Source organism: Narcine bancroftii, chromosome 1 (assembly GCF_036971445.1).
Source record: "Narcine bancroftii isolate sNarBan1 chromosome 1, sNarBan1.hap1, whole genome shotgun sequence".
NCBI classification, from domain to species: domain Eukaryota; kingdom Metazoa; phylum Chordata; class Chondrichthyes; order Torpediniformes; family Narcinidae; genus Narcine; species Narcine bancroftii.
Genome location: NC_091469.1, coordinates 4365264 through 4389761, shown reverse-complemented (window position 1 = coordinate 4389761; position 24498 = coordinate 4365264). Strand labels below are relative to the sequence as shown.

The 24498-nt window shown below is 50.0% G+C and overlaps 3 protein-coding genes across 8 annotated transcripts in view; 1 reads left to right on the top strand and 2 right to left on the bottom strand.

The window, feature by feature from the left end:
- The window catches only part of tbc1d13 (TBC1 domain family, member 13), a 63513-nt gene extending 46149 nt beyond the window's left edge, over positions 1-17364 (bottom strand). Inside the window, exon 1 of the mRNA XM_069919137.1 lies at positions 17148-17364. Coding sequence (XP_069775238.1) covers positions 17148-17170 — 23 coding nt within the window. The 5' untranslated portion in view covers positions 17171-17364. The remainder of the gene's footprint in view (positions 1-17147) is intronic.
- LOC138762890 (cyclin-A1-like) lies at positions 6757-8213 on the bottom strand. The gene is given in 1 exon segment (XM_069936432.1): positions 6757-8213. A coding segment is annotated over 1 exon segment (1290 nt). The 5' UTR covers positions 8180-8213; the 3' UTR covers positions 6757-6889.
- Positions 17365-17472: 108 nt separating the features above from the next.
- Positions 17473-24498, top strand: part of zer1 (zyg-11 related, cell cycle regulator) — a 34609-nt gene continuing 27583 nt past the window's right edge. For 2 of the 6 annotated variants that reach the window (XM_069919082.1, XM_069919058.1), the window contains exons 1-2: positions 17487-17581; positions 23448-23684. In XM_069919082.1, the coding sequence (XP_069775183.1) occupies positions 23527-23684 (158 nt within the window). In that variant the 5' untranslated portion in view covers positions 17487-17581; positions 23448-23526. The other 4 variants (XM_069919068.1, XM_069919074.1, XM_069919093.1 and 1 more) reach the window with 4 other exon arrangements.

Sequence of the window (24498 nt, the reverse complement as noted above, 5' to 3'; positions counted from 1 at the left end):
GCAAAAGTCCTAGCAGAAACCAAGGAATAAAGCTTCAGGCGTTCTAGGCCCCTGTAGGTAACGGGCGTTAGAGTCCCCTGTAGGTAACGGGCGTTAGAGTCCCCTGTAGGTAACGGGCGTTAGAGTCCCCTGTAGGTAACGGGCGTTAGAGTCCCCTGTAGGTAACGGGCGTTAGAGTCCCCTGTAGGTAACGGGCGTTAGAGTCCCCTGTAGGTAACGGGCGTTAGAGTCCCCTGTAGGTAACGGGCGTTAGAGTCCCCTGTAGGTAACGGGCGTTAGAGTCCCCTGTAGGTAACGGGCGTTAGAGTCCCCTGTAGGTAACGGGCGTTAGAGTCCCCTGTAGGTAACGGGCGTTAGAGTCCCCTGTAGGTAACGGGCGTTAGAGTCCCCTGTAGGTAACGGGCGTTAGAGTCCCCTGTAGGTAACGGGCGTTAGAGTCCCCTGTAGGTAACGGGCGTTAGAGTCCCCTGTAGGTAACGGGCGTTAGAGTCCCCTGTAGGTAACGGGCGTTAGAGTCCCCTGTAGGTAACGGGCGTTAGAGTCCCCTGTAGGTAACGGGCGTTAGAGTCCCCTGTAGGTAACGGGCGTTAGAGTCCCCTGTAGGTAACGGGCGTTAGAGTCCCCTGTAGGTAACGGGCGTTAGAGTCCCCTGTAGGTAACGGGCGTTAGAGTCCCCTGTAGGTAACGGGCGTTAGAGTCCCCTGTAGGTAACGGGCGTTAGAGTCCCCTGTAGGTAACGGGCGTTAGAGTCCCCTGTAGGTAACGGGCGTTAGAGTCCCCTGTAGGTAACGGGCGTTAGAGTCCCCTGTAGGTAACGGGCGTTAGAGTCCCCTGTAGGTAACGGGCGTTAGAGTCCCCTGTAGGTAACGGGCGTTAGAGTCCCCTGTAGGTAACGGGCGTTAGAGTCCCCTGTAGGTAACGGGCGTTAAGAGTCCCCTGTAGGTAACGGGCGTTAAGAGTCCCCTGTAGGTAACGGGCGTTAGAGTCCCCTGTAGGTAACGGGCGTTAGAGTCCCCTGTAGGTAACGGGCGTTAGAGTCCCCTGTAGGTAACGGGCGTTAGAGTCCCCTGTAGGTAACGGGCGTTAGAGTCCCCTGTAGGTAACGGGCGTTAGAGTCCCCTGTAGGTAACGGGCGTTAGAGTCCCCTGTAGGTAACGGGCGTTAGAGTCCCCTGTAGGTAACGGGCGTTAGAGTCCCCTGTAGGTAACGGGCGTTAGAGTCCCCTGTAGGTAACGGGCGTTAGAGTCCCCTGTAGGTAACGGGCGTTAGAGTCCCCTGTAGGTAACGGGGGTTAGAGTCCCCTGTAGGTAACGGGGGTTAGAGTCCCCTGTAGGTAACGGGGGTTAGAGTCCCCTGTAGGTAACGGGGGTTAGAGTCCCCTGTAGGTAACGGGGGTTAGAGTCCCCTGTAGGTAACGGGGGTTAGAGTCCCCTGTAGGTAACGGGGGTTAGAGTCCCCTGTAGGTAACGGGGGTTAGAGTCCCCTGTAGGTAACGGGGGTTAGAGTCCCCTGTAGGTAACGGGGGTTAGAGTCCCCTGTAGGTAACGGGGGTTAGAGTCCCCTGTAGGTAACGGGGGTTAGAGTCCCCTGTAGGTAACGGGGGTTAGAGTCCCCTGTAGGTAACGGGGGTTAGAGTCCCCTGTAGGTAACGGGGGTTAGAGTCCCCTGTAGGTAACGGGGGTTAGAGTCCCCTGTAGGTAACGGGGGTTAGAGTCCCCTGTAGGTAACGGGGGTTAGAGTCCCCTGTAGGTAACGGGGGTTAGAGTCCCCTGTAGGTAACGGGGGTTAGAGTCCCCTGTAGGTAACGGGGGTTAGAGTCCCCTGTAGGTAACGGGGGTTAGAGTCCCCTGTAGGTAACGGGGGTTAGAGTCCCCTGTAGGTAACGGGGGTTAGAGTCCCCTGTAGGTAACGGGGGTTAGAGTCCCCTGTAGGTAACGGGGGTTAGAGTCCCCTGTAGGTAACGGGGGTTAGAGTCCCCTGTAGGTAACGGGGGTTAGAGTCCCCTGTAGGTAACGGGGGTTAGAGTCCCCTGTAGGTAACGGGGGTTAGAGTCCCCTGTAGGTAACGGGGGTTAGAGTCCCCTGTAGGTAACGGGGGTTAGAGTCCCCTGTAGGTAACGGGGGTTAGAGTCCCCTGTAGGTAACGGGGGTTAGAGTCCCCTGTAGGTAACGGGGGTTAGAGTCCCCTGTAGGTAACGGGGGTTAGAGTCCCCTGTAGGTAACGGGGGTTAGAGTCCCCTGTAGGTAACGGGGGTTAGAGTCCCCTGTAGGTAACGGGGGTTAGAGTCCCCTGTAGGTAACGGGGGTTAGAGTCCCCTGTAGGTAACGGGGGTTAGAGTCCCCTGTAGGTAACGGGGGTTAGAGTCCCCTGTAGGTAACGGGGGTTAGAGTCCCCTGTAGGTAACGGGGGTTAGAGTCCCCTGTAGGTAACGGGGGTTAGAGTCCCCTGTAGGTAACGGGGGTTAGAGTCCCCTGTAGGTAACGGGGGTTAGAGGCCCCTGTAGGTAACGGGGGTTAGAGGCCCCTGTAGGTAACGGGGGTTAGAGGCCCCTGTAGGTAACGGGGGTTAGAGGCCCCTAGTAGAGATCTCGAGATATTAGTGTAGGAATTTGGCCAAATAGAATAGGGTACATTGTGTTATATTTATTTGGTTTAGTAGTGTATAATAAGTATTTGTTTAAGGATCGTGTATCATAGTAGTGTATAATAAGTATTTGTTTAAGGATCGTGTATCATAGTAGTGTATAATAAGTATTTGTTTAAGGATCGTGTATCATAGTAGTGTATAATAAGTATTTGTTTAAGGATTGTATATCTTGGGTAATAGTTATTGGTTAAGTATTGTGTACAGTGTGCCGCGGTATGTGTGAAGGGTCGAAGTAGATTGCAGGGTGGAAAAATCCTACCAGGGGAGAGATCCATTGAAGTACGAAGTCGGAAGGGTTAAAAATAGGAACGTAAGATGGAAGGAGTAAGTGGGGATGTATGGCAAAAGTTCGGGGAAGACAGATGGGTTTCCCCATCTGTGAACCGACAGTGGGAAAGAACAAGGAATCAATTACTGGGAGGATTACCGAAGGGAGAGGAGGTACAAGGTATGAAACGGTACGAACAGATATGGAAAGAGCTGCAGAGTCAGGGGAAGGTACTGCTAGGGTATGAAAAGATCCGGCTTGTAATGTACTTAGGAGAAGCCGAGAGGGAAGCGGCAAAGGAGGTACAGGAACATGAGGCAAAGGGACAAGGATCTATCTGGAACAGAAGAAGGCTTAAGGAAGGAAGCGAAGGAACAGAGAAGGGCAGATTTACATAATATGACATTGGCTTGCATGGCTGTGGAAGTGAACCTTCAGCTTGCTACTAAAAAGGCATCCCCTATCACAAAGGAGAAAACGGGGGAGATGACGGGGGAGGTTAAACCGTCAGCCCCGCTATATCCAAAGTTACCAGAGACATTGCCATCACCTTATCCGATTCCCCAGATGCCAACGATGCAGATAAGTGAGGGAATAGTGAATGTCACTGAGTTAGCAGGTCCAGAACTCCATGAGGCAAAGGAGAGACTTAAGAGCATTGTGCAGGAGAGAGAGGAGGAAACAAAGGAATTGATGAACGAAATACAGAATGATACATGTGCAGTAAGGGAAACTAGTTGGTGCCTGGGAAAAACAAATGAGAGAGAGCAGGGACAAGAAGAGGAGAATAGGAGGGGAAGTGACCCAGTGAGTGTCAGATGGGAGTGGGAGAGAGGGCAGGACGAGGAAAATGAGATAGCTAGTGTGAGTGTGGAGTGAGGATGAGGAACAGCCAGTCACGATCAAGGGAAGAATGGTCACACACAGAATACAGGGTCAGGAAAACCCTCGCTCCCCTTTGGGATACGCGTTGAGAGACAGGGAGGAAGTACGGCTTCCAGAAAGGTATAGACAGATGCCATTAATTTATAAGAGTCCGCAAATTGGGGAAAGGTATCAACCCTTCTCATTCACCGACATGAATTGTATTTTGGACAAAATGCCACCTCCGACTGAGGGAGGTGGAGCGTGTGGATGGGAAAGTTCTGCCAATATACGATGGGACATAAGATAGCCATAAGGGATTGGAGAGCATTATTAGGGAAACAGCTTGGGCTGTGGGAGATACAGCAGGTAGAAATGGTCGCAGGAATCACTAGGTGCCCCGATGCCGAGCCAAACATTTGCCAAACATGCTACGGCAATAGGAGGGGCAATGCGGGATAAGTTTCCCGTTCCCCCCAGGGTCATGCAGTCCCTGACCTTTTCCATTAAGGAGGATGAGGAGATCTCGACTTTTTTGAGTCAGTGTAAGGAGAGTTGGACGGATAAAGCAGGAGTACACCCAGCCACCGATCCCTTACAGACTACACTCTTTAGGTCTGCAGTAACGAGCGGGCTGCCAGCTGTAGTTAGGGAGGCGTTAGAGAATAACCCTGACATTCCTGGTTGCTCGAATGAGCAATGGGAAAAACATTTGACCCATCACATGAAGCGTTACAGGGCTAAGCAAAAGGAGGACAAACAAAGTACGGAGTCGGCACAAGTGCAACTCCTTAAGCTTCAATTGGAAGAAGCTAGGAAAAAGGTAAACGAGGCAAAAAAGAATTCCTCAAAGGGTGTGAACCAGATGATTCAGCAGCCACCGCAGCCACCACAAGGGAATAATACGAATTGGCCCCCGGCCCCAAATTGGGCACCGGGTCCCACCTATGGGGGCAGAATTGGAGGTCCAATGGGGGGATCCCGAGAAAGAGGGAGAGGTCGGGGTGTTCCACGAATGCCGCCAGCCGTATGTTTCAGATGTGGTCAACCAGGACACTGGAAGAGAGATTGCCCCCTAGTATGGGGTCCTCAGGACACTGGGGGAAGGGGATATGGACCACCACAATATGAGCCTTGGGTCCAGCCCCAGAGATCGTCAGTGCCACCCCCGAGACATCAGGCACCCCACGCAGCTCTCGCTCCAAAGGGACAATTCCCATCGCTGACGGAGGAGGAGCCATATTACCAGCAGTGATGGGGCTCGAGCACCCAAGAGCAGGTTAGGTTGGCAGACCCCTTCCTGCAGATTAAAGTAATGGACATGGAAGTATCCTTTTTAGTGATTTTCAACACTCATTGGCGCTGAGTTTCAAGCTAAAACATCATCCTCTAGCGTCCAGCTGATAGGGTTCTCGGGTACACCAGAAAATCTGCTGTTTTCTACACCGCTAGTCACTTCTGTGGCGGGACAGACTTTCACACATCAATACATTTTGTCAGCCAGGTGCCCTACTAATCTTTTGGGCAGAGACCTGCTGGTCAGGTGCGGAGCATCGATCCTTTGCGGACCCAGCGGAATAGAGATCACCTTTCCAAATGGATATTCTATGAACTGTTCATTAACTACACTGCATTGCGGTTCTCAGATGTTGTTGGCAGCCGCTGGAGGATCCGCGTCTGAGGGACTATGGGCTGACATTTACTGGGGGCTGCTGGAACCAGAGGACCCACAGAAGGGAGGGCTGCTAAAGCTTTATAATCAATGGAAGCCGTGGATCCAGACGTTACACCCATATACCCCTCCCTCGGACCCCCTCCATGTTACCCTCTTTTACGATAAGAGATGGGGATGAAATTTATCAGCATGCCTTTTATGAAGAGGTAGAGGGCATAGAATGGGAGATTAATTCGGACTACATAGTGGTAGGAAAGGAGGGAGTGGCAGCTACGGTAGCATTGACATCTGAACAGCTGGAGTGGTATGTGATGGCAGGTGAGGCCGTTCTGCATGTCACCCTTGCAATTGGCACTACTCACCAGGCAAAAGATTTGGGATCGATGTGTCGGAACTTGATGGCCTTAAGGGATTGGTCCGATACCCAAATACCGACAGTGCAGTTCTCCTCATCTGGTCAGGCGTACAGGATTTTGTACCCGACAAATGATCGAGTCCTCCTTGAGCATAGACAGATTGAACGCTTTCATGGTAGAAAGAAGATGGATCACCCCGACTCAGCCCCTATGCTAGATTCTCTCCCTGAGAACCTGTGGTCAGTGGGATCAGCAGATGTGGGTTTTTGTCAGCAGGCTGATCCCATAACCTTCGAACTGTCAGATTATACTCCAATTTGGCAGACACAGTATCCCCACAAACCTGAAGCTGAGGTGGGTCTGGCAAAGGCCATTGAGGGCTTAATGGATTCAGGGGTGTTGGAGTATTCGTGTTCAAGTTGGAATACACCCATCTTACCTGTACCAAAACAGGAGACGGGCAAATATCGGATGGCCCATGATTTAAGACGCATCAATGGTATTGTGCGAACACCCACAGTTCCAGTACCGAACCCATATACTGCCATGACTGCTTTAACCCCTGACCATCAGTGGTTCTCTTGTATAGATTTAGCGAATGCTTTCTTTTGTTTGCCGCTGGCAGAACAATTAAGAGATGTGTTTTCTTTCACGTATAGAGGTAGAAAGCTACGTTATACTAGACTTCCGCAGGGCTTTATCTTATCTCCAGGGATTTTCAATCAGGTTTTGAAGGAACAGCTGGGGAGTTTAGTACTGCCAGGTGGGGTAGTTTTTTTTTCCCCCAATTAAAATTTGCTTTATTGGTTATCCCAATTCAGTGTACAATATACATTCATTTCTCTTATCCAAGAGATTTCAGCTAAAAATTTTAAAGAAATGGTACTTGCATTTAAATCGCATTAACTGAAAAACATTTAAAAAAACTAAGCTAATTTCAGTGCTTTTAAAACAACTAGATAAAATTTCACCTTAAAATATTCTACAAGTCACAATTCAATAGTAGCCCAAGGCTACTATCAATTTCCGTTAATCAGCAGGCAGTGGTCCAAGGTTGCACAACTAGTTCAGTATTTAGTATCAATATTCCATTTTCAACCTAAACTCCAGAGGTAATGTTGCTGGGGGTTCAATGAGAGAAATTGCCAAGTACTTTGAGCTCTTGAATTTTTCTTTAATTGCTTGTTGTGAATGGAATTTTGCTTGAAGAAATATTCTATGCAAGTCATTTAGACAAGGTTCAATATCAAACAGCGAGTAACCAGTGAATGCAGCAAGAGATTCTGGCCAAAAAGTTTTGTTGATTGCGTAGTTTGCAAGACAATATGCAGCTGCTGCTGTCAGGGAGGGCATATATTTGAGACATACATCGGCTTCTAATAAACTTAGTTCAGCTATATACATAGTTAGGGTTCCCAGGTGTCCACCAATCCCTTCTTCCTTCAAATATTGTGTTAGGAATTGGTTGACAGTCGGTACGGTCATGTTAAAACTCAAAACCTTGAGGAGGAGGTGTTCCATACGCAACAGTTGCTTCTTTGTGTATGTGTCGTCTGTTATGTACACAAACTCGTCAACTTCTGGGGGATAGATTTCTTCATATTTCGATGCCACCAGCATTGCTGCTGTGCCTACAAGTTGCAGCTTTCCTCGTAGTACTGACATGCTGGACAGGAATCTGTCTAAGTAGTTTATTGCCAAGTACAAAGTTTCGTTCTGTAGACTGTACTCCTCGCTGACTTCTACCAGTCAATCCACAAGGATAGTGCGTATGCCGGTCGTTATATCTGGTTGTTTTTTCATGTAACCAAATTTTGGTCTACGCCTTACTTCAGCCTCTCGAAGGTATTGATAAATATCTTCTGCATATTCTTCCACATCATGAAAGTCCACATGTTCGTATGAATCGTAATAAAAGCGTTGAGAGCAAATTGATGAATCTACTACCATTGGCGAAGCTTCACTAGAATCCAAGAACAAACAGGGTCCCGCTGGTTTGGAGAGGTGCCCAACCTCTCCTAGTTTAGCCTCCAATTCGGATGGCAGGTTACATTCTAATACTTCGACCTCATCCTGCACTTTATCTTCCATGTAAATGCTAAAGTTTGTGTTGGATACGAAAGTAACCGGACACTCCCCAAATATTGTGTTATTCTTAGTCGTACTGAATCCATTATCTATACCTAGTGTAACTACACAACTAGGTTTTAAAGGATCCTGACAAAGTGAACGCTTCTGTTGGTCGTTTTCATTTAACACTCCCAAAACGGTTTGTTGTTTTTGAAGAAATGGACCATTTTGTGGGACCGAATAAATGTTTTCTTGATTAGCGTTGCGCCTCGTTGCCCCGGCAGAATTATTACTGGACATGGCTACAAATGATGGCTCCTTTCTCCTGACCTGCTGTTCCTCGGTGGGGTAGTTCTGATCCAGTACGTAGATGACATCCTATTGGCAGTACCTGATCATGCTTCCTGTTTGGAGGCCACACGTCTCCTGCTGATGCAGCTGTTCAAGGCAAGATTTAAAGTCTCTCGCTTAAAGTTGCAGTGCTGCAGACAGGTGGTCTCCTTTTTAGGTAGAATGGTCTCAGCGAAAGGTACAGGGATTTCCCCTGCACATCGAACAGCATCCAAAACCAAAGACAGTTAAGGAAATGCTTTCATTTTTGGGCTTGACAGGTTATAGTAGGCAGTTTATCCCATCGTATGGCGAGTTGACACATCCACTGCGAACTTTAGTGAATGAGCAGGGGATGAGGAATCTGGGAGCTACACTTGATTGGACTGCACAGGCTGAGATAAGTTTTATTCTACTGAAGCAAGCTCTTACAACAGCTATAGATTTGGCGATTCCAAATTATAAACAACCTTTCTTTTTGGATGTTTCTGAAAAAGAACACACAATTAATGGTGTTCTTTTTCAGAAAAAAAGGGGTTGCGTGCTCATGTATGTGAGTATCACACTGGATCCGACGGAAGACAGACACCCACCATGTACGAGACATGCAGCGGGGGTAGCAAAGATTCTACAAAAGGTGGCACACATAGTGATGGGACATGGCCTGACGGTATTAACAACACATAGTATTGTAGCATTTGTGAGCTCGACAGCATTTACAATGACTTCGCTAAGGCAGTCGAGACTAGAAAAGATCCTGAATGCTCCAAATGTTACGTTTACCCATGAAAGCATTAACATGGCAGACAATATGGGAGAGGGACAACCACACTGTTGTGAAAAGAGGGTAGTAAAGGATATTAAAATAAGACCTGACTTACAGGCTACTCCCTTGAGAGAACCAGATGAGACCTTATTTACAGATGGTTGTTGTTACAGACACCCCACGGATGGATTGAAAGCCGCCTATGCGGTGGTATGAAAAACTACAGGAGGATTTGAAGAAATCATTACAGGGGCAGTGAGAGGAAAGGAGTCAGCACAACTGGCAGATCTACAGAGAATGATAGCAGCATTAGAATGGGCAGAAGGAAAGGAGGTCAATATATATACAGATTCGGCATATGTGGTAGGGACAATACAGGTTGAGCTTAGTCAATGGATTTGAAGTGGGTTTTTAACAGCAGCAAGGACCCCAATTAAACACGAGAAGGACGTTAGGAAACTGGCTGAGGCTCTCCTGAAACCAAGGGCATTAGCAGTTATTAAATGTAAAGGACATGATAGAACAGATACGATGGTAGCTCAGGGAAATCAGGAAGCGGACATGGCCGCAAAAAGGGCAGCAGGATACGGCCCTCAGTTTATTATGACACAGGCAGACAGAACGGCACATGACTTATTGCCACCGTGTGAGGTAGAAGTAATAATTCAGGAACAAGCGAAGGCATCACCTCAGGAAAGGATGGTATGGGAGGAAAGGGGGGCAACCGAGGATCAAGGACTATGGAGATCGATAGACAGTAGGCCAGTTTTACCATCTGGACTCATGAAACCCCTCCTAGAGGAAGCGCATGGGTTAGCACACTGTGGAATGAAGCAGATGATAAGGTATTTGATACATTGGTGGCACCCCTTCCTGCAGGCAATGGTGGAGAACTAAATCAGAGAATGTGAGGTATGTATAACTTTCAATGTCAAGGCGACTGTGAAGCGCATGAAGGACAGTTTCCGTTGCCTAAGTTACTGGGGCAGGAAATTGTAATTGATTACACGGACATGATTGAGAGGGCAAGTGGCTATCAATACCTCTTAGTAGCAGTAGATGTGTTCACAGGGTGGCCGGAGGCAATCCCTGCCAAAAGAGAAGATGCAAAGACGGTAAGTAAGTTCCTGATCAACCAGTATATTCCGAGACACGGATTCCCTAGAAAAATTAGGTCAGATAATGGAAGTCATTTTAAGAATAAAGACCTACAGGAGGTAGAAGCGATGTTGGGGTTGAAACATGCCTTTGGAACGGTGTACCATCCACAATCCCAAGGGAAAGTGAAGAGGATGAACCAAACAATAAAAGGTAAGATCAGGAAAGTACAGGCACGGACCAAACTAAATTGGGTGGATGCGTTGCCCCTGGCGTTAATGTCAATAAGGAGTTCTGTAAGTTCTGTGACAGGATTTACTCCATATGAACTACAAACGGGGCACCAGTTTCCGGGACATAGAGCAGGAATTCAGACCACAAAGAATGAGGTAAGTTCAATGAGATGCAAGCTTTATTATGATAAACTAACGGCTCTGGTGTCAGAGTTTTCACAACAGGTCACCAGTACCGACAGAAAAGGGGAAACACCGATACCATCAGTCGCGGAGTGGGTTCTGCTAAAGGTGATCAAGAGAAAGTGGTCGGAGCCCAGGTGGACAGGACCCTACAGAGTGGTGGAGAGAACGTCCCACGCGGTTCGACTACAGGGAAAAGGAGAGACGTGGTATCATGGGAGTCAGTGTACAGCAACGGACCCACCGACACGGACACTGGAACAGATTCGAACGGAGATGACTGGGACCCTGTGAAGAAACTACGGACTAAGAATATTTAACGTGTCCCTTTTTAAAGAGACTATTGGACTACGGTGACTGTATATCAGTGTTTGACGTTATAATCAATATATTAACGTCAAAACAAAAGGGGGCTGGGATGAATACTATGTGGGGATTATGGGTGCTGGTGTTCCGAGCCCTTGAAGGATCTGGGGAGGAAAACCACTGTACGAAGTGTTTGCATTCAGCCTGGGGGTCGCATAACGAAAAAGAACAATACTTTGCGGATTGGACTGACTTTCCTGAACAGTGTGTTGGGACTCACACGGGACGCAAGTGTGTTCATAATGGACAAGTGTATGATGTCAAGTTCAATAGGGGATCGTTACAGTTAACGCCAAATCGAGACCGCTGTCCACAAGGAATAACATGGTTTTGTGCCCTGGAGGGAAACCGAGATAAGGAGAAAGGGGGCTCAATACCAATTCAGAGGATACAGTGGGAACCCATGTGGCAAAATGGAAAACAACCATACGTATGGGACAGCGAAAAGGGGGATATCTATGCCAACGCTAAACGCCAGGCAGCAACTCACAGAGTAGGCGATAATAGATGGGTAGACCTTAGCCAAACTACGGCAGAACTCTTGGGGGTAAAAAACTGTTGGGTACGTGGGGGACCCACAAGAGATGGGTCATGGCCATGGATCGGGGAGCCCCTGGAGGTGTGGGAATTGATGGGTTTTCACGGATCAGCAGATGAGACGCACCCCCGCCAGACATGGCACTTAGCAAATCACCCGTTAGGGGAGGAATGTATCAGGAAGGAGCAAGGCAATCAGTATAAAGGGGATTCGAGGTGCACAAGGGTTAAAATCTTGGGGAAGTTCCCTCAATGGCATCCTCAGCGACCACGGTGGTTCCTGGCCCCACAGAATGAAGCAGATTGCAGACCTATAACAGATAACTCCCGTGGTAAAGTAGTATGGAATTGCACGGGGGATAATCCATATAAGAGGGTTCCCTCACTCAGACAACTGTGGGCTCATTCCTCTCCACACGGATTTGCTCCAGAGGGACTATATTGGATTTGTGGGAATATGGCATACACTTTTTTGGAGCCAGACTGGAGGGGAACGTGTTGTATAGGTATCATTCAACCACAATTTGTGCTTTTACCCCAGAACGACTCCCATCAGTTAGCTGAGCATGTATATGAGGGGCTCCGTCAGAAGAGGGAGTGGGGAGAGGACTGGCCTCCAGAGCGCATTATTTCTTATTACGGACCTGCCACCTGGGCCCAGGATGGGTCCTGGGGATATCGAACCCCAATTTACATGTTAAACCGTCTGATTCGTTTACAAGCTATTTTGGAAATTATCACCAATAACACAGCCACGGGCCTTGATCTGTTGGCAGAAGAGCAGCAACAGATTAGGGCCACGGTGTTTCAAAACCGCTTAGCATTAGACTATTTGTTAGCCACAGAGGGGGGAGTGTGTGGGAAATTGAATCTCACTAATTGCTGTTTAAAAATCGATGACAATGGGCAGTAAAGGATATTTCTTCAGGCATTCGCAAATTAGCTCATGTCCCGGTTCAGACCTGGCGACCCTTGGGCAGCGCATGGCTAGGAAATTTGTTTTCAGGAAGCTGGGGATGGATACAGACTGCAGTGCTAGTTGCTGGAGTGGTGGTGTTGGCTTTGATCCTGATCCCATGCATCCATCCCTGCCTCCAGTGCCTGCTTCAACGAGCGTTTTCACAGAGAGCCATCCCCGGATCCCAAGGCATGTATTTGTCCCTACTGCCCTCCCAAGAGTATACTGACACCAAGGGGTCAGAGATGCCGATCCTTGCAATAACTCCTGAGATCTCAGTCTTATAAGGTAGCAGATGGTTGGTCTCATTTTCATGAGACCAAAAGGGGGACTGTTGGAATCTAGGGGCGAAAATATCACGGAATAGAGGACTATGTAACAATTTTTATATTTACTTCATGGTCGAGGGAAAAGTATAAGGTAATTAAGTGGCAATCACAGCATGGAGCAAAGTTGGCTGAGTACAGTAGGGGCAGAATTTTCTGCTCCCAAAAAACAAGGGAGAGGAAATGGATGAAACGATTTCGGAGGAATGCTCAAACTGAAAGAGGTGTTGAGTAGCGCAGGAGACACAGGGCTGACCAGAACAAAGAATATCCTGTAAGAAACAAAGGGAATGGAAAGCCAGTCTAGGAAGAAGATTAAGGCATGAGGAGGTGTTAAGGAGAACAGAAGACATTGGCCAGACAGGAACAGAATGATGATTGGAAATATCTGGGGCAGGAATTGATTTCTGGTCAAAACAATAGGATGGTCTGAACTGGAAGATTTAAGATAAGAGGTTTACACCCGAGATAAACTGGAGAATAAGGAAATTGCTGGTGATATACTTTATGTAAAAATCTAGCAAAGGAAGCCAACTTTTGTTCTGTATGGTAAATTGTAGCTATATAAACTGAGCAGACTGGACAATAGGGGTCAGTCTTGGGGAATAGCTCACTGTGCAGGTGACCTATGAACTAACGACTGACCCAGAGCTCTGTTAAGTTTTATTCTTGTGCTGTATAATAAACTGAAAAACCTCACAAAGATAAGCGTATACAGAGCCGTTGTCATACCCACACTCCTGTTCGGCTCCGAATCATGGGTCCTCTACCGGCACCACCTACGGCTCCTAGAACGCTTCCACCAGCGTTGTCTCCGCTCCATCCTCAACATCCATTGGAGCGCTTTCATCCCTAACGTCGAAGTACTCGAGATGGCAGAGGTCGACAGCATCGAGTCCACGCTGCTGAAGATCCAGCTGCGCTGGGTGGGTCACATCTCCAGAATGGAGGACAATCGCCTTCCCAAGATCGTGTTATATGGCGAGCTCTCCACTGGCCACCGTGACAGAGGTGCACCAAAGAAAAGGTACAAGGACTGCCTAAAGAAATCTCTTGGTGCCTGCCACATTGACCACCGCCAGTGGGCTGATAACGCCTCAAACCGTGCATCTTGGCGCCTCACAGTTTGGCGGGCAGCAACCTCCTTTGAAGAAGACCGCAGAGCCCACCTCACTGACAAAAGGCAAAGGAGGAAAAACCCAACACCCAACCCACCAATTTTCCCTTGCAACCGCTGCAATCGTGTCTGCCTGTCCCGCATCGGACTTGTCAGCCACAAACGAGCCTGCAGCTGACGTGGACTTTTTACCCCCTCCATAAATCTTCGTCCGCGAAGCCAAGCCAAAGAAGAAATAATAAACTGATTGTTGAACCGAATACCTTCTCCTATCACTTCATTCAACGAACACGCTGGACTCAGACAACACATAGACTAAATTAAGGGTAAGGTAAAGCCAGAGTCCGACAGGGGAAATATTCTCCTTTATGTACTATCTTGTCTTTATGTGTATGTTCACACCAGAACCACCAAAGGATATTCCAGCAGATTGCAGCACTCTTACTGATCGCTTGACTGAGACCAGATAACTCAACACCCTACAGAATTATCACAATGCCCTGGATTCATCCAGGGATATCAAGGTCCCGTGAGACTACAGTGCAGTTTCACCAGTATGACTGTTAGACTAAGATGATTAAATAATGAAGACAATTAAAGACTAGGCATACACCTTGAAGTATAAGAAATCAAGGGACTCATGTTGAATAGGAAATTGAACAATGCAGTTAGAGTAAAACTTTTCTCAGGTGGGGGAACTCTAAGACCAGCTACCCTAACAAAATAAGAACTAATGCATTTGAGATATCATAAAGCAGTACTTCATGCAAATCTAGTTCGAATAAGCTGTGAAAGTTGTGGTATTACAAAGGGGCAGAAGCTCAAATGATGAATGTAAAATTAAGATGGAAAGTTTTCTGAATTTATTTTATCCAAAAGCAGAAGATAGGGGTTTTATAGCATCCTGATAAATCTAAAATGACACCCATGAAAAATATAAAACTGCACTATTAAAGCTTCTGACTTTATAAATGGAACATTGAGTTACAAATTTAATTTTTATTTTTGTTTGAAGGTAATTACAGTAAAGGTCCTACAATCAACTGTGGCATTACTTGGAAATCCTGAAAGTTCAGTATCTGGATCAACAGATTTGATTTCCTATATTTCTTTTACTCTAAACAAGTTTGCTGGAAAGATGCAAAAGGGAGGAGGTTTGGTCAGCACAACATCGTGGACTGAAGGACCTGTACTGTGCTGTAATGTTGTGCATTCTATGCAGAGTCCTTCAAAGACTCCAAGCACCTGCAGATTCATTTCCAACACTCCCATGGACTCTGCAGCTGCACAACCTCCTGTTTGATCCATTGACAAACCCAAGCTCCATATCCAATCCTTCACCAGGAAGCTTTCAGTGCTCAAGGTCCCTTTGGGACCTCTCCTTGCCCTCAGCACCCTCTCAAATCCCAGTCCCAATACCTAGTCTCCAGCAGCCTGTGTGGGTCATTCAGCTGCTGACTCCTCATTTAAATTGGTCCTCTGCCATAGTCACCTTCCCTGAAGGGTTGTCCCCCTACTCTCCTCCTTCTCAGTAGGGATTTTCTCATTCTGATGCTCTGCACTGATTTGATGATTCCCTCACAGACCGCAACCCCTTATGGTCAGCTGCTAAACCTGCGTGCTACCATCTGGGGAATGGACCTCCCTGGTTTACAAGATGTTTAAAATAAACACTGTTGGCCCCTTTAACAGGGTGTTTAAAGCCTATACAGGCCCACCTCAATACGACTGGGCAGTAGGTCGCTGTGGAGGAACACGGTGTCTCCACTCCTCACTCTTCCAGGTTAGCACTAGCAGCAGTGCTGCCATTTCAGAGATAGCTCTCTGATGATATGAAAGGAAGAGAAGGGGTTGGGGAGCTGTAGGAAGGGAGTCGGGGGATGTGAGAAAGCAAGAGACCAGAGTAGGGGGAATTAACAGAAATTGGAAAAGTCAAAATTGATGCCATCTGGTTGGAGACTCCATTTCTTGTTCGCAATCATGAAGATGGGTCTTAGACCTGAAACAATCATTCTGTATCTTTTTCCATAAATCCTGCCTGACCTGCATATTTCCAGCAATTTTGACATTCAAAGACTCTTAGATAGGCACATGAATGTAAGAAAAATAAAGGGATATGGGTTTGAGGTAGGGAAGGATTAGCTTGTGGTGGAGTAGGTCAGCACAAGTTCTGAACTGTGCTCTGTTCATTTTCTGTTCTTATTATAAAATATAAAATACATTTTGTTGGTAAGAATAAGAAGTTGATGCCTTACAAATAAATATTTAAATGGATACAATTGAACAAGGATTTGTTGGTACTAATACACAATACCCTGTATATTAAAAATAGTAAGCTACACTAATAAAAGCACAAACTATTTTTAGAATTGAAAATTCAAGACCAAATTCAGGGTATTAGATTTATGGAGTTACATGTACACAAATCACAAACATTGAAGCACTGAAAAAAATACACAAACAGCACTAAGCACAAGAGCAAAAATTGCTCTGCAGGGGGTGGGGGGAGAGGGGAGGGGTCCTTTCTTTTTATAGAATAAGGATGATGTGATAAATGTCTATGGTTTTTTGAAAAAGTCCAATAATATAGAAACAGGGAATGTGTTACCACTTGTGGGGAATGCAAACCTAGAATCTTTAATAATTAGTCACAAATAAATCTGGAGAAACTCTTTAACCACAATAAAGTAAGCACAAACTGCACAATGCAAGTCGCATTTACACTGAGTGGCAGAGATAGCTAGATAAATACAAATGTGAGGGGGAAAAAATAAATGCAATGTGGAAACAGCAGGTGGAAGATAGCCTGAACAAAAACATGGTGGAATTCTATCTTGTCTTTTAAAAATTATCTGTTCTATTGAAACTCAGTCCTGGGTGGTACATTTTAGATCAAAACACATAGAAAAATCTGATCAGTTGCAAACCAAAGACAATATTAAAGAGCACACAAGTCCACAGGTTGTAAATTTAAGTCTGTTAAAAATTAACAGACAGCACTTGTGACAGAAGGCAAGCATTACACGTCGTTTTAGGGGCCAGATGGCAAAATATTTTAAGTTCCACGATAATAAGACATCAGTTTTCCCAGAAGCAAAATGACCAAAAATAATACGACCTGAGGAAGGGGTTTCAGATATTAGTCAGACACGTTGACCTCCACTGTTTCTCAACAGTATAAAAGAAGCATGGCCTTTGAACCACTCAGTTCCTCTAGGTGTCTGGAGTTTGCCTCTTCCCCCGACCTTGGAGGAGTTTTCACATTTCATTCAGGCTTTCCCGGCTGCTCGCAGAGAGCAATCAAACCCCGGTCCTGTTCAACAACAGATCCCATTTCCATTTCCAGTGCCTCACCTGTTCTTGTACAGAGTCGACATGTTGACTTCCTACTTCCCAGTCGGCAGCCCGCCACCGGAAACCTGTCCCGTCACTATTCCGTCCGGCGAGAACAACATTAACAACCGTAATGACACCTTTCCCCCAACGGAGGAACTGTCCTGATTCATGCTAGAGGAGCCTGTGCAGCTGGATGTTTTGTCCATTCAATCTCAAACCAATAGCAGAATCAGCTAATATTAGACGATTGAAGCTTTAGCGGTGTAGACTTTAAGCTACGGGTTTACACGTATTTTGCCTCTCGGTGAGTCGGACCGATTTGACACCGGAAGTAGATGGCGACTGACAGGCGGCGCTGGTAACCCGGAAATAGAGTTTGAGTTTATGGCTTGCGGAGGAACGAGCTCGATTTACAACGAAGGTGATTTATAAAAAAGATATACGTTGAGGAGGTTAGTGTTATCGTGGGTCATCCCTGAATGCCAAGTAGTGGATGGTGCAAACGAGGACGTTGACACTGATCTCGGAGAGGCCAGAGTAGGATGGTGCATTGAGCGGGGCCTGGGAATGAAGGGAGCCGGTGTCGAGCCCACGGCGAGAAGGCGTTCGTCGCGAAAGGAAAGTGAGGCACTTGGGTGGAGGGTGAATCGCTGAGACATGCGATGTCTCCGGAGGTGCCGATGAAGGGAGGGAGGTGTTTGGGAGGAAATCGAGGGTTTGGGGTTGTGAAGCGTTGAGGATAGAGTCGGGGAGGGGGGGGGAATCGGAGTGGGGGGAGATGAGTGCGGGGTGTTGGGATGGAGCGGGGAGAGGGTCGGAGGAGGGAGGGAGCGGGGAGAGGGTCGGAGGAGGGAGGGAGGGAGCGGGGAGAGGGTCGGAGGAGGGAGGGAGCGGGGAGAGGGTCGGAGGAGGGAGGGAGCGGGGAGAGGGTCGGAGGAGGGAGGGAGCGGGAGAGGGTCAGAGGAGGGAGGGAGCGGGGAGAGGGTCGGTGGAGGGAGGGAGCGGGGAGAGGGTCGGTGGAGGGAGGGAGCGGGGAGAGGGTCGGAGGAGGGAAGGAGCGGGGAGAGGGTCGGAGGAGGGAGGGAGGGAGCGGGGAGAGGGTCGGAGGAGGGAGGGAGCGGGGAGAGGGTCGGAGGAGGGAGGGAGCGGGGAGAGGGTCGGAGGAGGGAGCGAGGGGAGGGTCGAGGAGGGAGCGAGGGGAGGGTCGAGGAGGGAGCGAGGGGAGGGTCGAGGAGGGAGCGAGGGGAGGGTCGAGGAGGGAGCGAGGGGAGGGTCGAGGAGGGAGCGAGGGGAGGGTCGAGGAGGGAGCGAGGGGAGGGTCGAGGAGGGAGCGAGGGGAGGGTCGAGGAGGGAAGGAGCGGGGAGAGGGTCGGAGGAGGGAGGGAGCGGGAGAGGGTCGGAGGAGGGAGGGAGCGGGGAGAGGGTCGGTGGAGGGAGGGAGCGGGGAGAGGGTCGGAGGAGGGAAGGAGCGGGGAGAGGGTCGGAGGAGGGAGGGAGCGGGAGAGGGTCGGAGGAGGGAGGGAGCGGGGAGAGGGTCGGTGGAGGGAGGGAGCGGGGAGAGGGTCGGAGGAGGGAGGGAGCGGGGAGAGGGTCGGAGGAGGGAGGGAGCGGGGAGAGGGTCGGAGGAGGGAGGGAGCGGGAGAGGGTCAGAGGAGGGAGGGAGCGGGGAGAGGGTCGGTGGAGGGAGGGAGCGGGGAGAGGGTCGGTGGAGGGAGGGAGCGGGGAGAGGGTCGGAGGAGGGAAGGAGCGGGGAGAGGGTCGGAGGAGGGAGGGAGGGAGCGGGGAGAGGGTCGGAGGAGGGAGGGAGCGGGGGAGAGGGTCGGAGGAGGGAGGGAGGGAGCGGGGAGAGGGTCGGAGGAGGGAGGGAGCGGGGAGAGGGTCGGAGGAGGGAGGGAGCGGGGAGAGGGTCGGAGGAGGGAGGGAGCGGGAGAGGGTCAGAGGAGGGAGGGAGCGGGGAGAGGGTCGGTGGAGGGAGGGAGCGGGGAGAGGGTCGGTGGAGGGAGGGAGCGGGGAGAGGGTCGGAGGAGGGAAGGAGCGGGGAGAGGGTCGGAGGAGGGAGGGAGGGAGCGGGGAGAGGGTCGGAGGAGGGAGGGAGCGGGGAGAGGGTCGGAGGAGGGAGGGAGCGGGGAGAGGGTCGGAGGAGGGAGCGAGGGGAGGGTCGAGGAGGGAGCGAGGGGAGGGTCGAGGAGGGAGCGAGGGGAGGGTCGAGGAGGGAGCGAGGGGAGGGTCGAGGAGGGAGCGAGGGGAGGGTCGAGGAGGGAGCGAGGGGAGGGTCGAGGAGGGAGCGAGGGGAGGGTCGAGGAGGGAGCGAGGGGAGGGTCGAGGAGGGAAGGAGCGGGGAGAGGGTCGGAGGAGGGAGGGAGCGGGAGAGGGTCGGAGGAGGGAGGGAGCGGGGAGAGGGTCGGTGGAGGGAGGGAGCGGGGAGAGGGTCGGAGGAGGGAAGGAGCGGGGAGAGGGTCGGAGGAGGGAGGGAGCGGGAGAGGGTCGGAGGAGGGAGGGAGCGGGGAGAGGGTCGGTGGAGGGAGGGAGCGGCGAGAGGGTCGGTGGAGGGAGGGAGCGGGGAGAGGGTCGGAGGAGGGAAGGAGCGGGGAGAGGGTCGGAGGAGGGAGGGAGGGAGCGGGGAGAGGGTCGGAGGAGGGAGGGAGGGAGCGGGGAGAGGGTCGGAGGAGGGAGGGAGCGGGGAGAGGGTCGGAGGAGGGAGGGAGCGGGGAGAGGGTCGGAGGAGGGGGGGAGAGGGTCGGAGGAGGGGGGGAGAGGGTCGGAGGAGGGAGGGAGCGGGGAGAGGGTCGGAGGAGGGAGGGAGCGGGGAGAGGGTCGGAGGAGGGAGGGAGCGGGGAGAGGGTCGGAGGAGGGAGGGAGCGGGGAGAGGGTCGGAGGAGGGAGGGAGCGGGGAGAGGGTCGGAGGAGGGAGGGAGCGGGGAGAGGGTCGGAGGAGGGAGGGAGCGGGGAGAGGGTCGGAGGAGGGAGGGAGCGGGGAGAGGGTCGGAGGAGGGAAGGAGCGGGGAGAGGGTCGGAGGAGGGAGGGAGGGAGCGGGGAGAGGGTCGGAGGAGGGAGGGAGCGGGGAGAGGGTCGGAGGAGGGAGGGAGCGGGGAGAGGGTCGGAGGAGGGAGGGAGCGGGGAGAGGGTCGGAGGAGGGAGGGAGGGAGCGGGGAGAGGGTCGGAGGAGGGAGGGAGCGGGGAGAGGGTCGGAGGAGGGAGGGAGCGGGGAGAGGGTCGGAGGAGGGAGGGAGCGGGGAGAGGGTCGGAGGAGGGAGGGAGCGGGGAGAGGGTCGGAGGAGGGAGGGAGCGGGGAGAGGGTCGGAGGAGGGAGGGAGCGGGGAGAGGGTCGGAGGAGGGAGGGAACGGGGAGAGGGTCGGAGGAGGGAGGGAGGGAGCGGGGAGAGGGTCGGAGGAGGGAGGGAGCGGGGAGAGGGTCGGAGGAGGGAGGGAGCGGGGAGAGGGTCGGAGGAGGGAGCGAGGGGAGGGTCGCGGAGGGAGCGAGGGGAGGGTCGCGGAGGGAGCGAGGGGAGGGTCGCGGAGGGAGCGAGGGGAGGGTCGCGGAGGGAGCGAGGGGAGGGTCGCGGAGGGAGCGAGGGGAGGGTCGCGGAGGGAGCGAGGGGAGGGTCGCGGAGGGAGCGAGGGGAGGGTCGCGGAGGGAGCGAGGGGAGGGTCGCGGAGGGAGCGAGGGGAGGGTCGCGGAGGGAGCGAGGGGAGGGTCGCGGAGGGAGCGAGGGGAGGGTCGCGGAGGGAGCGAGGGGAGGGTCGCGGAGGGAGCGAGGGGAGGGTCGCGGAGGGAGCGAGGGGAGGGTCGCGGAGGGAGCGAGGGGAGGGTCGCGGAGGGAGCGAGGGGAGGGTCGCGGAGGGAGCGAGGGGAGGGTCGCGGAGGGAGCGAGGGGAGGGTCGCGGAGGGAGCGAGGGGAGGGTCGCGGAGGGAGCGAGGGGAGGGTCGCGGAGGGAGCGAGGGGAGGGTCGCGGAGAGAGCGAGTGGTGGGGGAATCAGGTGGTAGGAGTGAGGAGGTGAGGTGGGGGGTAAGGGTGAGGTAGGGAGGAGAGGAAGTGGACAGTTGAGTGGGATGGGGTACTGGTTGGGATCTGGTGGGTGTTTTATGAGGGGGCAGGACTTGAGTGATGTAGGGGGGGACTAGAGGTAGTAGGGAGTGCAGGGCAAGTCAGTAGTGATGCAAGGTGAGGGAGAAGAGAACATCAGAGGGAGAGTTGGGACAGGGGGAGGGCATGTTTGGAACATCAGAAGATGAGTTGAGACAGATGTTCGGGGTGTGTCAGGCAGGAAGAGGACTGCGATTTAGATGCACCTTTTTCAGCCTTGATAGTCTTTTGTGTTTCCTTTATATGTTTTGACTGATTCTGCCCATCTCTGCTAAAAGAGGACAATTCCCACACAGCTGTCAACCTTTCTCAGAAATTTGGTTCTCTGTTGTGTTGTTGGACAATACGTGGGTATGTGTAGCCTGCAAATCTGAAACTTCCATTTGTTCATTATCCATTAAATTAATTAATTGAAGTTATTCCAATTCCAAATAAAAGCATACCAACCTAGTAAATGAATACCTCGTACATGTTTAAGCAAGTAAAATATTGCAACAAAATTCACTCATGAATTTTTTAATTTGAAATAATTACCTTGGTACCATTGCCTAATCTAGCCAAGATATTGAAAGTCTGCATAGTCAATTGACAATGGTCATTACGGGCGTCTTCAACACCTCATTGCAGCAGTCCATCATTCCCATGGTGTTCAAGGCAGCCACCACCCTCCAAGAGAGCGACAATAATAGGTCTCAGTGACTACTGCCTGTGGCCACTGACTTCCACCATTATGAAATGCTTCAAGCATCTAGTGATGGAACGCATTATAGCACACTTCCCAGAAATGCTGGATCAATTTCAATTTGCGTATGGAAGAAACCATTCCACAGATGATGCTATAGCCTTGTCCCTTCACTCCATTCTAATCCATCTGGAGAATGATGCCTCGTGCGCCAGGCTGCCATTCATTGACTTCAGCTCGGTGTCTAATACAATCAATCTCCAGAGTCCTTGCTGGGACTCAACACCCTTCTCTGTTACTGGATTCTGGACTTCCTAATGGGAAAACCACAGTCTGTGTGGGTCAGTAGCATAACGACAAACACTATCACGCTGAGCACTGGCGTATCTCAGGGCTGGGTGCTTAGCCCACTCCTGTTCACATTACTGACCCACGACTATATAGCCAGATCCAGCTCCAATAGTGTCATCAAGTTTACAGATAACACAACAGTAGTTGGCCTCATTAGCATCAACGATGAAGAAACACTATAAAGGAGAGATGGAATATTTTGTGATGTGGTGCGAGAGTAACTAATCAAATGTCAATGTGAACAAGAGGAAGGAGATGATTGTGGACTTCAGGAGGACTAGGAACAACCTCTCTCCACTGCATTTCAACAGCTCTGTAGAAGAGTCAGTAGAGAGCACCAAGTTCCTAGGATTTCACTTAACTAGTGGACACACTTTTCCCTCATGTCAGGAAGGTGCAACAGTGACTGCACATCCTGAAAAGAGTGAAGTGGCAAGGCTACCATCCACCATTATGTCAACCTTCTATAGGAGCTCTTTTGAGAATATCCTGGCCAGCTTCACCACAGTGTGGTATGGTTGCTGCAGAGAAATGGATCAGAGGTCAATCCACAGGAACATAAGAGTGGCAGAGAGGATCACAGCCTTGCCCCTTCTCTTCCCCTCCCCCCCCCCACCAACATCGACATGATCTACCAAGATCATTGTCTGAAGAGGGTGCGCAAAATCATTAAGGATCCCTCCCACCCTTCACACAGCATCGTTCAGTTGCTCCCATTGGGAAAGAGATACTGGAATATCAGAGCCAGCACCACCAGACTGAGGAACAGCTTCTTCCCACGGGCAGTGAGAATGGTGAATAACCAAAGGAACTACTCACATTAACTATCCAAGACTCTCAATTTCATGAAGCAAAATCTATTTATTTATTTATTTGTATAGGTGAAATACTTGTTCTGCATATGTATTTGTTTGTCTGTATGTGTTCTATGTCTGGTTGTGTTTCTGCATGCTTTGCACCGAGGACTGGAGATGCTGTTTCATCAGGTTGTATTTGTGCTGTACAATCAAATGACAATAAACTTGACTTGAAAAGGAGAAAAACCTGAGGATTGCTAATTTGTTCACTCTTTTAAAGAATTTGGGCATATGTAATCTGCTTCTGTGATTAAGGATTTTAGATTTGTAATCTTCATTTGAATAGTTAAAACAGATGATCTTGAAACTGAGACTGGTTTGCTTTATTTCATCTTCTGCAGCTCTCTCCTGATGCCTGTGTAGCTCCAGCATCATCGCACCATTCGCTGGCTGTGAAAGAGGTGAAGGGTGCTCCCAAACATGGCCTTGTACAGCCCTGAATCGTTAATGACTCTGTGCACCAAATATTGCTTGTGGAACCTAGAGGGAACTCTATGCTACATGCAAGACAATGAGACGCTGAGACTGCACCCTGATATCTTCCTTCCCAGTGAGATCTGTAACCATCTTGTCAATATGTGAGTCTCAAGCACAGAATTGGGAAGAAAGGGAAGGGAGCCAGAATGACGAGGCCATTCAGGATGGTGATGTCAGGAAACACTTCTGCATAAGGGTAGGGTAGCGAAAATCTGGAATGCTATTGCTGTATGAGGGGCTTTGCTCTGACCCAATTGGCTATACCATTTCCTATATCACAGTAACACATCAAACATACTTTTAACATATTTTGTGATATCCCTAAATCATTAAAGATATTTTATAAATAAAAATTGTTTTTAAGTCTCCTAAAAAGTTGTTATGACTGCCAGTAAGTTGATAATTTCAAAACTGAAATTGATTCTTGTTGGACAAGGATATTAAATGGGTAAGGAACCACGAAAGTTGGATGAAGTTAAGGTGCAGATGGGCCAAGACCTGGTTGGATGGCAGAACAAGATTGAGAGGCTCAAGGTTTTTATGGTTTCAGAAACTGGAAATGATTCAACAGGAAGTGGCCAAGAGTGACCAAGGTAATTATGGGTGGTAAGGTTTAGCATGCAGAGAAGACAATTCAGCCCTTCAAGCCTCATCTACCATTTGTGATCTTTATCTCAACTAAATTTTCACACCCTTGCTCCAGGTTCGTTGATGTATCTCGCAAGAAAAACCTATTGGTCTTGACTTTAAATCTTTTTAATTGAACATGGGGTGATTTTTTTTTTGATGCACAAATCTCCACATTCCTAAAACTGTGACAAAATGCCTGTGTAATTTGTTGCTAATTGATATAACTCGCTGATATTTTAAAAAAAAACTCAGGAGAAGAATTCTTCAATGAAAGAATGGTGAAAA